Source organism: Gorilla gorilla, chromosome 15, assembly GCF_029281585.2.
Source record: "Gorilla gorilla gorilla isolate KB3781 chromosome 15, NHGRI_mGorGor1-v2.1_pri, whole genome shotgun sequence".
In the NCBI taxonomy this organism is placed as follows: Eukaryota; Metazoa; Chordata; class Mammalia; order Primates; family Hominidae; genus Gorilla; species Gorilla gorilla.
Window position 1 is genome coordinate 80911104 of NC_073239.2, and position 13532 is coordinate 80924635.

General features: G+C 37.1%; 1 protein-coding gene across 11 annotated transcripts in view; it reads left to right on the forward strand.

Annotated features, from left to right (window-relative positions):
- The window catches only part of SYNE2 (spectrin repeat containing nuclear envelope protein 2), a 374696-nt gene that overhangs the window by 156777 nt on the left and 204387 nt on the right, over positions 1–13532 (forward strand). For all 11 annotated transcript variants that reach the window (XM_055362017.2, XM_063697890.1, XM_055362019.2 and 8 more), the window contains exons 32-37: positions 1148–1298; positions 7521–7679; positions 8637–8798; positions 11035–11136; positions 12348–12548; positions 12890–13061. In XM_055362017.2, the coding sequence (XP_055217992.2) occupies positions 1148–1298; positions 7521–7679; positions 8637–8798; positions 11035–11136; positions 12348–12548; positions 12890–13061 (947 nt within the window). The remainder of the gene's footprint in view (positions 1–1147; positions 1299–7520; positions 7680–8636; positions 8799–11034; positions 11137–12347; positions 12549–12889; positions 13062–13532) is intronic.

The following is a 13532-nucleotide window of genomic DNA, read 5'->3' on the forward strand; positions in this document are numbered from 1 at the left end:
GACGGCACCGTCCTGTGTGGCTCGGGGCATCTCCCCAGCTTTCTCCTAGAGGCTGAGTGGCATGACCTATTTGCGGGGGTTAATCCCTGTGTGCCTCGGCCTCCCTGGCAGTTTCCCCTGATTCTGCTCTCAGAATTCTGATTCTCTCTGCAGAATTCCATTTGGGTACACCTGTTTCCTACCGGAACCTGAGTGTACAGGAGTCAAGATGAATCCTGTATGTGGTATTTGATCTAGTCTACCCTCTGATTTTACTGAGGAGAGAATTGAGATTCAAAGAGGCTAAAGTAACTTATCCAGAGTCTCAGACTAAGCAGTGCCCAGCTGTAGTAGAAACCACGTGTCCTAACTGCCACATTGTCTCACTACCTTACGTTTTAAAAAAGACTAAATCCAGAATGAATAGAATAGATATATAAAAGGCCAGGCACAGTGGCTTACACCTATATATAATCCCAGCACTTTGGGAGGCCAAGGCAGGTGGATCACCTGAGGTCAGGAGTTCACGACCAGCCCGGCCAACATGATGAAACCCCTTCTCTACTAAAAATACAAAAATGAGCCAGGCATGGTGGCACTTGCCTGTAATCCTAGCTACTCGGGAGACTGAAGCAGGAGAATTGCTTGAATCCAGGAGGCGGAGGTTGCAGTGAGCCAGGATCACACCACTGCACTCTAGCTTGGGTGACAGAGCTAGACTCTGTCTCAAAAAAAAAAGAAAAAAAAAAAAAAAAAAAGAGAGAGAACAGATCTATAAACACCCTGTGACTTGCTGAATTAATATTGAAATAATCTGCCAGAGTTATGTTAAAGGGGCTCTGTTTTCTGAGATGTCTTTTGGTTAATGATGAAATTGAGATGCTGATTCCTTAGGGTGATGAATCTTGTGTTTCTTTCTAGACCTTACATCTGGTAACTTTTTAATGTTCACCTAGTGACAGTACTAATCCAGAGATTATGCCATCTATTTGCCAGATATATTGATGTGCCATCATTCTTAGGTTAAATTGGTAAAAAGTATTAAGAACCACATCAAGAGGAAAAGTCCTTTACACCTTATTCATCATTTATGTGGGATACTTGCAAAGAGAAAGAATGGTTTTGCTATTTTTGGACATTTAGCTATTGTATATTTTTCTATTTATAGTCTTGAACAATGTGGGAGAGTTTTGGAGCTCTTAAAACAATATCAGAATTTTAAAAGCATCTTGACAGCTTTGATTCAAAAAGAAGAGAGTGTCATCTCCCTGCAGGCTTCGTACATGGGAAAGGAGAACCTGAAGAAAAGGATAGCAGAGGTGAGTCCAGGTTCCATTAGAAAAAACTGCCCAGTGACCTCACTGACAGGCCTGGTAGTAAAGAGATATTATAGATTAAGTCTTTTTTGAAACTTCGTTTTAAAGAAGTTACTAGTGATCCTATTTTACCAGGTATCTAAAAATTTGTTGTATTCATCACCAGGGCTGGAAAAAAGAAACAGTCGCCAAGTTGATGGTGGGTCACTTCTGTTTGGGTTTTCATGCTGGGGCTGTGTTTCTGCTCACCCCTGCTGCCACCTCTGTGAGGTTGTAACAGCCTTTGCACTGACTTTCTGTTTACAAGGAACCTGACCCTTCATTGCAGGCTTGACAGAAGGAAGACGGTGGGAAAATCCTCTCTGTTGTTAGAAGAGTGAGGAAAAATTAGCTTTTATTTACTGATTTTCTGTGAAGATGTGCAAGCTTATTACCACTTTGCTCCATCTATGTTTATATTCTAAGAAGAGTAATATTTTTGGACACTAGGTGTCATTATTTTCTATGGTTTTATGTGGTTATCAACCAGAGTGGCAGAAGAATGGAATAGTTAGAAAAGAATATACTATACTGCACTATATGACTCTACACCAGAAAGTTTCTTTCTTCCCTCCCCCTCCCCTCTCTGTGATTCTCCTGCCTCAGCCTTTCAAGTAGCTGGGAATACAGGTGCGCAACACCACGCCCAGCTAATTTTTGTATTTTTAGTAGAGACAGGGTTTCGCCGTGTTGGCCAGGCTGGTCTCAAACTCCTAACCTGAGGTGATCTGCCTGCCTCTGCTTCCCAAATTGCTGGGATTACAGGCATGAGTCACCACGCCTGGCCTTTTTCTATTGATTTTACGAGTACTAAGCTAAAGTGCTGTCAGGGTGTCAAAAGTATGTGAAATGTAGTTTGCTTGATATACTTGGAGGTTGGAAAGCAATTTTATTAAACTTTCCAGTTGTCAAGAGCAGCATCAGTGAAAGCTTAAATAGGACAATTTAGTCCTTATCTAGAACTATTAACCCTGAAGCTCAAATGACACCCAGAGTGTCAGGAATGGCCCTTGTCTGGGACCCACTTTCTCAGACTTAGTTTCTTAGAGCTGGCCAGTCGGAAGCAGCCCTGTTTAGATACCAGCTGTACAGTATGTGACTGTGTAGCTGATTTCTTGTCAGACTTAATCAAAGCTGTCAAGACCATGAATAGATAGTCACAGTTGCTTAGATGTAACCTGTCTGGTTCCCTTTGGTGGAGGCAGCTTTTGGATTTGGCTCCTCTTGGGATCTAGAAGGGTCCTGTCCTCTTTCAGTAGATTTAAAGAGCTCTGGTTTCCTAGGTTCTTAGAGAATCCAGCGTATTCAGCCTTACCAGATCCTCTCGGGCTTGTGTCCCAGTTCGCATAGCCACCCTTCTGCCGTGTCCCTGATAGCAGTCTCCTACCTTGTACTCTTGTTTTAGGATCAAAGTCTCTGCCTTATTCAACAGACCTTGAGACCCTTCTTTGTTTGCTGACCAGATATCTAGTCCCTCTTGACTTGCAGCTTTTCTTGTTCATGCAAATCCTCCTCACTTCTGGCACCTTTCCTTAGCCCTGTTTTGATAAGTGTCAGTTATGATGCCCCATGCTGCATGTGGCCTGTCTGCTGCTCTTCCCACTGCCCCATAACTGTATAACCTTGTAACTATAAACTATACTTTCTAGATAAGTTATTTATCTGACTAATAAACTTCTTCTCGTCACCTCCAGGGAGCTGACTCCATTCCTGGGTGAGTCTCCCTAATCGGAATCTAGGCGCAGGTCTTGGTCTTTCTGCCATCGTTAGCTCCTCTGTGGCTATCATAACTGGACCTCACCTCTGACCTCAGCTGTATCTGGCAGCCCCAAGTCCAGAGCCTCCCCAGAAAGTCAATCTCTGTGGGTATGGAGGGATTCCATTCAATCAGGTGAAGGAGGGCCTGAGAGTCTAAATATGTTTCTCTTAAAAAATGTCATCCAGTCTTTCTGTTTGTGGCTGTGTTTCTGCCTTAATGATTACCTTGAAGTCATTTCTAGCCTTTTGAGTTTCTATGGCACAAATGGCCTTGCTTCTTATTGGCTTCTCTGCACCCTCCCCACTACCCCGTCTCCTCCTAGACCAAGGTTTCAGCTTTAGTTTTGGTGAGTCAGTTACCACTCATTTTTCAGCTTTCCGGCTTCCCAACTTCTCACCTTCTACCTGAGAGTATTCTTATCCTCTATTCTCTGTGTGCTTGTTGGTTTGTACCATTTTAAATTCTTTTCTGTTATTAAAGTAGCATGTGGGGAGAAAACAGAGACAAACATATATATTTAATCCACCATGTTGAACTTGTTATTTAACTGTTTCAATCACTGCATAAAACTGCCTGCCCTGAAGACGTATTTGAAGTGTGTATATAGTAGAAATAAAAATTAATTAACTCTGCTTTGTCTGTACTCCTTACTCAACTGCAAAAGGTATTTTTAAAATTAATAAAATAATTATAACTACCTTTAAGAAGCAACAGTCCCAGCTTTCCTTATTTTATTAAAATGAGAATTGTACCTCTAGTATATGGGTACTTCATATGTTTCTTGAAATAATCTATTATTTTGTATGAAATATATAGAAGTTTTAATACACTATTGTTTAATTCTTTGGTCAGGTTTTTAAAAAACTGTCTAAAAAAGCAGATTTTAGTACTAATTATTAACATAACTTTCAGTTAATTTTGTGATGCCATAGGTACTATCTTCACAAACAGTCCATTTCTGTAGCATGGATCTTTATCCTGCTTTGCAGCAGTGCCTGGAATATGATACCACTGAGAACTTTTGTCCTTCAAAACTGTAGTAACCTGGATGTTTATCTAGGATATGGTGACAAGGTTCTACTCTCTTTAATGAAAGACAGAAGTGCAAAAAGTTAGACTAGAAGGCTGGAATGTCAGGAGACTATTGAAGTTTGGAAATGTCAAAGTGGGCCTAGTTCCCTTTATTTTACTCCTTCCATTCGCTGTGAAACAAAACCCATAGTTCTGCCAATGCTAAAAGTATACTCTCTTGCCCTTTCTTTTCTCATCATCCTGTGGAAGTTTGTGCTAGTTTAACAAGAAAGTTCTTTGCAGGCAAAAAAATTTAGTTTGTTCAATTAAATGAAGTATATCAATTAAATGAAAATTTTTAAATTTAATTGAACAAACTTTTGCTTAAAAATTTTTTTCCTCATTAAATTTTTTTTTTTTTTTGTATGTTTAGGGAGTACAAGTGCAAATTTCTTACATGCGTATATTGTGTAATGGTGGAGTCTGGGCTTTTAGTGGAACCTATCACCCAAATAGTGGACATTGTACCCAATAGGTAAATTTTCAGCCCTCACCCCACTCCCACTGTCTTACCTTTTATAGTCCCCAAGGCCTATTATTCCACTCCATGTGTCCATGTGCCCCCATTGTTTAGCTCCCACTTATAAGTGAGAACATGCGGCATTTGACTTTCTGAGTTATTTCTCTTAGGATAATGGCCTCTAGTTCCACCTGTGTGGACAAACGTTTATTGTGTTCCAGTGCAGAGTTCTGAACCAGGAGAACGAAGACCTGGGTTTTGATCTCAGCTCTGCCAATGTATCAGTCAGCATCTAGTTAGAAGACAAACCTCCCCAGTTATTGATTTTTCATTTTAAAGATTTTATTTAATATTAATGTTTAAATTAGCCTTTATTTTGAGATAATGGTAGACTCACATATAAAAATAATACAAACAGATCCCGGGTATCCTGTATTGAGTTTCCCCAATGGTAAAACTATAGAATATCACAATCAGGATGTTGACATCAATGCAGTCAAGATAAAGAACATTTTTGTCACCACAAGGATTCTTGTTATTGTCATTTTCTAGCCCCATCCACTTCCCTCCTCCTCCCACCCCTTCTAATCCCTGACAGCCACTAATATAGTCTATTTCTATAATTTTATTATTTTTAAAATGTTAAAAAATATTTTTAAAATTTTATAAATGAAATTATGTAGTATGTAACTTTTTGGGATTGGCTATTTTGGAGATTCATTCAGGTTCTTCCATATATTGATAGTTTGTTCCTCTTTGTTGCTGAGCAGTATTCCATGGTATAAATGTGTCACAGTTTAACTATTCACCCACTGAAGGACATCTGGGTTCTTTCCAATTTTGGACTATTATGAATAAAGCTGCTGTAAACATTTGTAAAGGAGTCTTTGGTGAATATAAGTTTTTATTTCTCAGGGATGTGTCCAGGAGTGTGCTTGCTGGGTCATATGTTAATTGCATGGGTTTTTTTGTTTGTTTGTTTGTTTTTGATGGAGTCTCGCTCTGTTGCCCAGGTTGGAGTGCCATGGCATGATCTCGGCTCACTGCAGCTTCCACCTCCTGGGTTCAAGCAATTCTCCTATCTCAGACTCCTGAGTAGCTGGGACTACAGGTGCACGCCACTACACCCAGCTAGTTTGTTTGTATTTTTAGTAGAGACGGGATTTCACCATATTGGTCAGGCTGGTCTCGAACTCCTGACCTTGTGATCCACCTCGGCCTCCCAAAGTGCTGGGATTACAGGTGTGAGCCACCATGCCAGGCCTGCATGTTTATTTTTTAAGGAAACTGTCAAAATGTTTTTCAGAGTGGTTTTACCATTTTATATGCTTTTTCTGCGTTAACTGACATGATTATATAATTTATTTCCATTAGCTTGTTAAAATGGTGGGTTACATTGATTGATTTTTGGATGTTAAACTAGCCTTGCATTCCTGGAATAAACCTTATTTGGTCATGGTGTATAATTTCTTTTATATATATATATATACGTGTATATATATATGTATATATATATGTGTATATATATATAGCTGAATTATATTTGCTAATATTTTGTTAAGGATTTCTGTGTAAATATTCTTGAGAGATATTGTAGTTTCTTTTTTGGTACTGTAAAACTGGCTTTCATAAAATTAATTGGGAGTGTTTCTTTCTCTTCAGTTTTCCAGGAGAGATTGTACATAATTGCTGTTAAATCTCTTTTAGATGTTTGGTCAAATTCTCTAGTGAAACCATCTGGACCTGTAGATTTCTTTTTGGGGAGTTTCTACATTATTCATTCAATTTCTTTAATATTAATAGGGCAATTCCCATTATGTATTTAATATTGGATGAGTTGCAGTAGTGTTTTTCAAAGTATCTGTCCATTTCCTCTAAGTTTTCAAATTTGTGTGTGTAAAGTTATTTGTAGCATTAACTTATTATCTGCTTGATGTCTGTAGTGTCTGTAGTGGTATCCCTATTTCATTCCTAGTACTGTATTGCTTTCTTCTGTCTTTGCTTTTGTCTGTCTTTCTAGAAGTTTATCAATTTTACTGATCTTTTGAAAGAACTAGCTCTTTATTTTATTGGTTTTTTTTCCCCTAATGTTCTTGTATTTTCAACTTAATTGATTTCTGTTTTAATTTTTATTATTTCCTTCCTTTTGCTTGCTTTGGGTTTATTTTGTTCTTTTCTTAGATTCTTGAAGTGGTCATTTAGATTACTGATTTCAGATTTTTCCTCATTTTTAATGTATGCGTTTAGTGCTATAAATTTCCCTCTCAGCAATACTTTAACTGTGCTATACAAGTTTTCATGTTTTATTTTCATTCTGTTTGATGTATTTAAAAATTTCTCGAGACTTCCTCTTTGACTCGTATTTAGAAGTATGTTGCTCAGTTTCCCAGTGATTGGAGATTTTCGTTTTGATAAAGTAGCATTTTTGCCTTTTATGTTAGAAATGATAAAGTTAGAATCCAAGATGTCTTTGAGTTCTGTTTATTTTATTCAGATAAGTGCTTAGGTTCTTTGATATTAAAAAGATGATTCTTATTAGGCAGATGTAGGGACTTTGTTTTTTTAATGCCATTGAATGCAGATGCTTTTTTTGGCAGGTAGAATCTTATTTCACATGGACAAGAAATAATGGTTTTAGACCACTATAAAAATTTCATCATGCAGAGTGGGATGAAATTTGAGTATAGGGTTAACATTGAACCAATGGTTAGGATGCTAAAAACTTTTTATTGAGAAAGTGGGACAATAAAAACCTACTTTAAAAAAGAACAATGTAAGAAGGTATTATGCTTTGTTGGATATTGTTTTTAAGCTCAATATCCAACAATAGAATTGTGATTCTTAGCTGTTTGTCTATATCAAAATATCAGAAATAACTTTCATATCTTTTTTACAGATTGAAATTGTCAAAGAAGAATTTAATGAGCATTTAGAAGTTGTAGACAAGATAAACCAGATCTGCAAAAATCTACAATTTTATCTAAATAAAATGAAAACTTTTGAAGAGCCCCCTTTTGAAAAAGAGGCTAATATTATTGTGGATAGATGGCTTGATGTAAGTGATAATTTCACTGATTGCAAATTTAATTTTGTTTCCAATATTTTGGTGTATCTTTAGTATTTTTATTTAATTCAAGATTCAAAAATACTCATTGTAAAAATGTTCAAATTATATAAAACTTAGGAATTAATTTTAACCACAGAGTTGGTACTACTAACAGATGGGTTCATCATCTTGTACATATAGAAATACATACTTGGCTTTTTAAAAATAAGTTCATTAATATATTGCCTGTTCATGCAGTACACTGATGTTTAACTACATATTTAATATAATTTTGGTTGAGTAGTAATGATATTACTAGTTTTTATTAATTAGAAACTAAGAACTCATCTGCATTATATTTTCATCTGGGTTTTTAAAAGTACCATTTAACAAAAAAAATGTGGTTTAGAAATGAAGAAGACTAGACCCAGCATGGTGGCTCACATCTATAATCCTAGCACTTTGGGAGGCTGAGACGGGTGAATCACCTGAGGTCAGGGGTTCGAGACCAGCCTGGCCAACATGGTGAATCCTGTCTCTACTAAAAATACAAATATTAGCCGGGCATGGTGGTGCATGCGTGTAATCTCAGCTACATGGGAGGCTGAAGCAGGAGAATGGCGTGAACTCGGGAGGCGGAGCTTGCAGTGAGCCGAGATGGCACCACTGCACTCCAGCCTGGGCGACAGAGCAAGACTCCATCTCAAAAAAAAAAAAAAAAAAAAGAAATTAGGAAGACTATTGATTTCAATTGCATATAAGCTACAGCAAATCAGGTAAGTTTTATTTTTATTTTTTAAGAGAAAGAACTACATGATATTTTAAAGCAAATTTTTGTTGATGAATAAAGCAAATTATCCAGTAATAGTAAACTAAAATTTTATTTTAAAACAGTGTTTGGCTGAAACAGTGGTTTTCAGACTTTTCACTGCTACATATGTTGTTTCTCTTTTTAAATTACGGTAGGTAAATGAGAAGACAGAAGATTACTATGAAAGTCTTGGTCGAGCTCTAGCTTTGTGGGACAAACTTTTTAACTTAAAAAATGTCATTGATGAGTGGACAGAAAAGGCCCTTCAAAAAATGGAATTACATCAGTTGACTGAAGAGGACAGAGAAAGGCTGAAGGTAATTTAACAGATAAAAAACATGCTTTTCTTGGTACACAATTGACATTTTTTATTTTTTATGAATATAGTCAACAAACATTAGGATGCTCATATGTGACTTTGTTATCAAGAAAATCACAGACATTTTTGGATCATTATTCAGTTGTTGAATCTATTACCCTTACCAATACTTTGAAAGTATGGGATTTAGTAAATCTATTGCTAGATCTTGTTATATAATGGGGAAACATGTGCTAGTATTACGTATCACAAATTGTTTTTAATATTTTGATAACTATCATGTAATTGTTTTCCTTTGTAATTCTACCTTATTTAGTTTATGCTTTATTTTAAAATTGCTATTACGCAAGGGGTCTATAGGCTTCACCAGATTGCCAAAGGGATTGGTAGTATGAAAAAGATGAAGAATTCCTAGCAAAAGCGCCAACAAAATGCATAATTGCTCCTGGGTAGCAATACAGACCCCAGGGGTTGCCAGACTTTTTCTTTTCTCTTTTTTTTGAGGCAGAGTCTCGTTCTGTCACCCAGGCTGGAGTGCTGTGGCACAATCTCGGCTCACTGCAACCTCCGCCTCCTAGGTTCATGTGATTCTCCTGCCTCAGCCTCCTGAGTACACTGGGATTACAGGCGCACACCACCACACCTGGCTAATTTTTTGTGTATTTTTAGTAGAGACGGGGTTTCACTGTGTTGGCCAGACTGGTCTTGAGCTCCTGACCTCGTGATCCGCCCGCCTCGGCCTCCCAAAATGCTGGGATTACAGGCGTGAGCCATCACGCCCAGCCAGCAGACTTTTTCTTAAAGGGCCATATAGTAAATATTTTAGGCTTGTGGATCATTTGTCTCTGCCACAACTGTTCAGCCCTGCTGTTGGAGAATTGAAAACAGCGAGAGACAATATAAATGCTTGAAAGCAGCTGGTTTCCAGTAAAAACTTTATTTATAAAAACAGGCTATCAGCTCTCCGGCTATAGTTAACCTCCAATCTAGACCATGATTTTAGACGGCCTTCTTCATATTTGAATTAAACAATGCCTTATAAAGATCAGAAAAAATACATGGCTGAGTATCACCATCTTTATAGAGCTTCAAGAAAAGCTACTTTTTAAAACAACAATCTCAGGTTGTGGCATCTGGAAAGAATCAAAGTTATTTCTCTTTCAACTCTAGGAAGAATTCTTCCTAATTGCTTGTTTGTTTACATATTATTTGTTTGGATCATATAAATTTGTTGTCAGCTGAGTGTGGTGGCTGACACCTGTAATCCCAGCACTTTGGGAGGCTGAAGCAGGCGGATCACTTGAGGTCAGGAGTTTGAGACCAGCCTGGCCAACATGGTGAAGCCCTGTCTATACTAAAAATACAAAAATATTAGCTGGGTGTGGTGGTATGTGCCTTTAATCCCAGCTATGTGGGAGGCTGAGCCAGGAGAATAGCTTGAACTGGGGAGGCAGAGGTTACAGTGAGCAGAGATTGCACCACTGTACTCCATCCTGAACGACAAAGGGAGACTCCGTCTCAAAAAAAAAAAAAAAAAATTTGTTCTCTTGCTAGGTCAGAAAACAGCCAACTGTTGCCAGTTATATGTGGTTCAACGTAACATAAAAATGTATGCTAATGCCTCAGATCTTGTTTTGTCTCTATTTTATTTACTTTTTAATTCATGTATTTATTTTTACATATTTGGAAAAAGTTTTTGAACTGTTTGGAGATTTCAAGTTTCCTGGATAAATTATAATAGGTATTAAGTGAAACTATGATTTTCTAAGTATAAATGAATCATTTCTAAGAGTCCTTTAAATTTGTCTTGGATTACAGGTTGTTTAAAAATCTGAAGTTAAGAATTGTAAACTGACAGCTGTGGGCCAAAATCTGCTAAAATTGTGTGTCCGTGTGTGTGTATGTGTGTGCACGCGTGCAGATGCGCACACATGGGGTATGCAATTTGTAAATATATTTATGAAATTGAATGCTTTAAGGCAGACCGTGCATTCTCTTGTGGCACAGGCCTAGCATTTCTCTTGTCTTATACCTAGAAAGACGCTTGGTTGTAGCATTTGCCTGACCCCTGAAGGCACTTGGATTTGTAACTTCTAGGACTCTGACAAAACACACATGATTATGGGAAATTCAAGGGCTCTCTCAGTTTCTATATATAAACAGTAGTAATTACAGGTATCAGAAAATAAGGTATGAAATAAAAAGACACTATCCTTTAAAATTACATGTTTTAGGAAGAATTACAAGTCCATGAACAAAAAACTTCAGAATTTTCTAGAAGAGTGGCTGAAATACAGTTTTTGCTCCAAAGCAGTGAAATACCTCTTGAATTGCAGGTAAGAATTTTTATTTAAAAGTTTCAGTTATTGAGGCTTCAGTAAGCCATAATCATATCACTGCACTCCAGCCTGGGCGACAGAGCAAAACCCTGTCTCTAAAAGAAGAAAAAAAAGGCCCAATTAAAGATTCTCTATAACAGGGGGGTTCTGTCTTTTGGCTTCCCTGGGCCATATTGGAAGAAGAATTGTCTTGGGCCACACATGAAATACACTAACAATAGCAAAAAAATTTCATAATGTTTTAAGAAAATTTAGGAATTTATGTTGGGTCGTGGATTGGACAAGCTTGCCCTATGGCCTCTAAAATAATGCTTAAAAACCATGCATTCTAAACATAAAGCCTAAAATAAAATTAGGATCATTTATTCAATTCCTATGTTAAGTCCCACCAAATTTCTGATAGTTGGTATAGTTAAATATATTTATTCCATATTTAGCATGAATGATATTATATTTTTGTAGTCCTTTATTTTCCCCTCACCTATTTCACAGGCCTCAGGTATGGAGGGCAAATGTTGCCTGTGCGTCTGTGTAAAGTAATGATTATTTTCTATGTGTTTCTTGGGTATAGGAAGGAGAATTTCACTCAAGTCATCCTAGGTTTATTATTTGCTAGATGGAGAAAGAGAGAGATTGCCACAAGTATGGTTTTCTGTTGTGTGAAGAGATTTGTTTTTGTTTTTCTTAGATCTAGGTACATAGTGGTTGAATATGAGTGCTGGAGTTAAGACCTTCTGGGTGAGGTTCCGGCTGTACTACCTACTAGCTTTATAATCTTGGACAAGTTACTTAACATTCTTAAGCCTGTATTTTGTACACAAAGTGCTTACCACAATGCTGTGTACATCATAAATACTCAATAAAAAGCAGGCTGTTTAATTTTTTTCCATATATTTTTCTTTATATTTTATGTCATGAGCACCATGAGACAGCACCTTAGTTGGTATGCTAGATTAAACTTGTGTTGAGGGGAAGGATCAAGTTTGTCTCTTAGAAAAAAGTCAGAATACCCATTTCAGTTTTTTTATGTTATGCTTTATCCTTTAAAGGCAAAATTCAAATTGTATCAGTGACATAGAAAAACGTAGAACAATGAGAAGAATGCATTTCACATTGAAATGATCTCAACCCATTCTCTAGCAATGCAGTTGTCTTAAATCTAGTTAAATAATGACCGTTATACAACTTCATATATTTCATGATTTCAGGTCATGGAGTCCTCTATTTTGAACAAGATGGAACATGTACAGAAGTGCTTAACAGGAGAATCCAACTGCCATGCACTCAGTGGCAGCACTGCTGAGCTAAGGGAGGATCTCGACCAAGCCAAGACCCAGATCGGGATGACTGAATCCCTCTTAAAAGCCCTGTCTCCTTCTGACAGCTTGGAGATCTTCACTAAACTAGAGGTGCTACCGAGCTGCTTGTCTTCTGTGGTTCAGATTTATTTTCACACTATTTGCAGTTGTCTTGAGCTCTTAGAGTTAATAAAAATAGAAAAAAAAAGTCGAAGAAGAAAACTCAGAAAAACCGCTTTTGTATATTTAGCATTTTCATCTTTGAATTGCTTTGTGCATGATAATTATTTGATATTAACTTGCATTGTATCATACATTTACTAGCAAAGAGAACGTGAATCCACTCAACAGAGAGTCATTGAGATTTTTACAAAACAATTGAGATCTAGTATGCTTTGTGTAATTTGAGCCTGTTTTAAGATTTAATGGTTGTTGTTTGTTTATGCATTTAGGAGATACAACAGCAAATTCTACAGCAAAAACACAGTATGATATTACTTGAGAATCAAATAGGTTGTCTGACTCCTGAACTCTCTGAATTGAAAAAGCAATATGAAAGTGTCAGTGATTTATTTAATACCAAAAAAAGTGTTTTGCAAGATCACTTTTCTAAGTTATTGAATGGTGAGTGCAACATTTCTCTTATTTTGTTTCTGGGACTCTTGAAGTATGAATGTAGTACTGTGAACACAAAAGCTAATCTAAGCCTGACTTAGAGATGGTTTGCACAGACTACATTTAAGGAAATAATAATCAGATAAATCTTTTGGGAGCAAAGACTGATTTATGCTTGACATAAATAACACCTAGTTCTTGCAAGCTCCAAACCTTTCTTTCTTTCTTGAAGGTAAGTCACTAAGGTCCTAGTGTTTGACTTGCTCATTGTGGTTGGTGAGTCTGGGGAAATACTGGTGCACAAGCGGTCCAGGCAGTGTCTTTGAGTGTCCTGTATGCTTGGAGGTTTGGTATAGAAGATACACTACAATTGTTTGATGAATTGTAGTAAAAATACTGGAGGCATAGAACTGTATCTAAATAAATAGGGAGGCCGGGTGCGGTAGCTCACGCCTGTAATTCTAGCACTTTGGGAGGCCA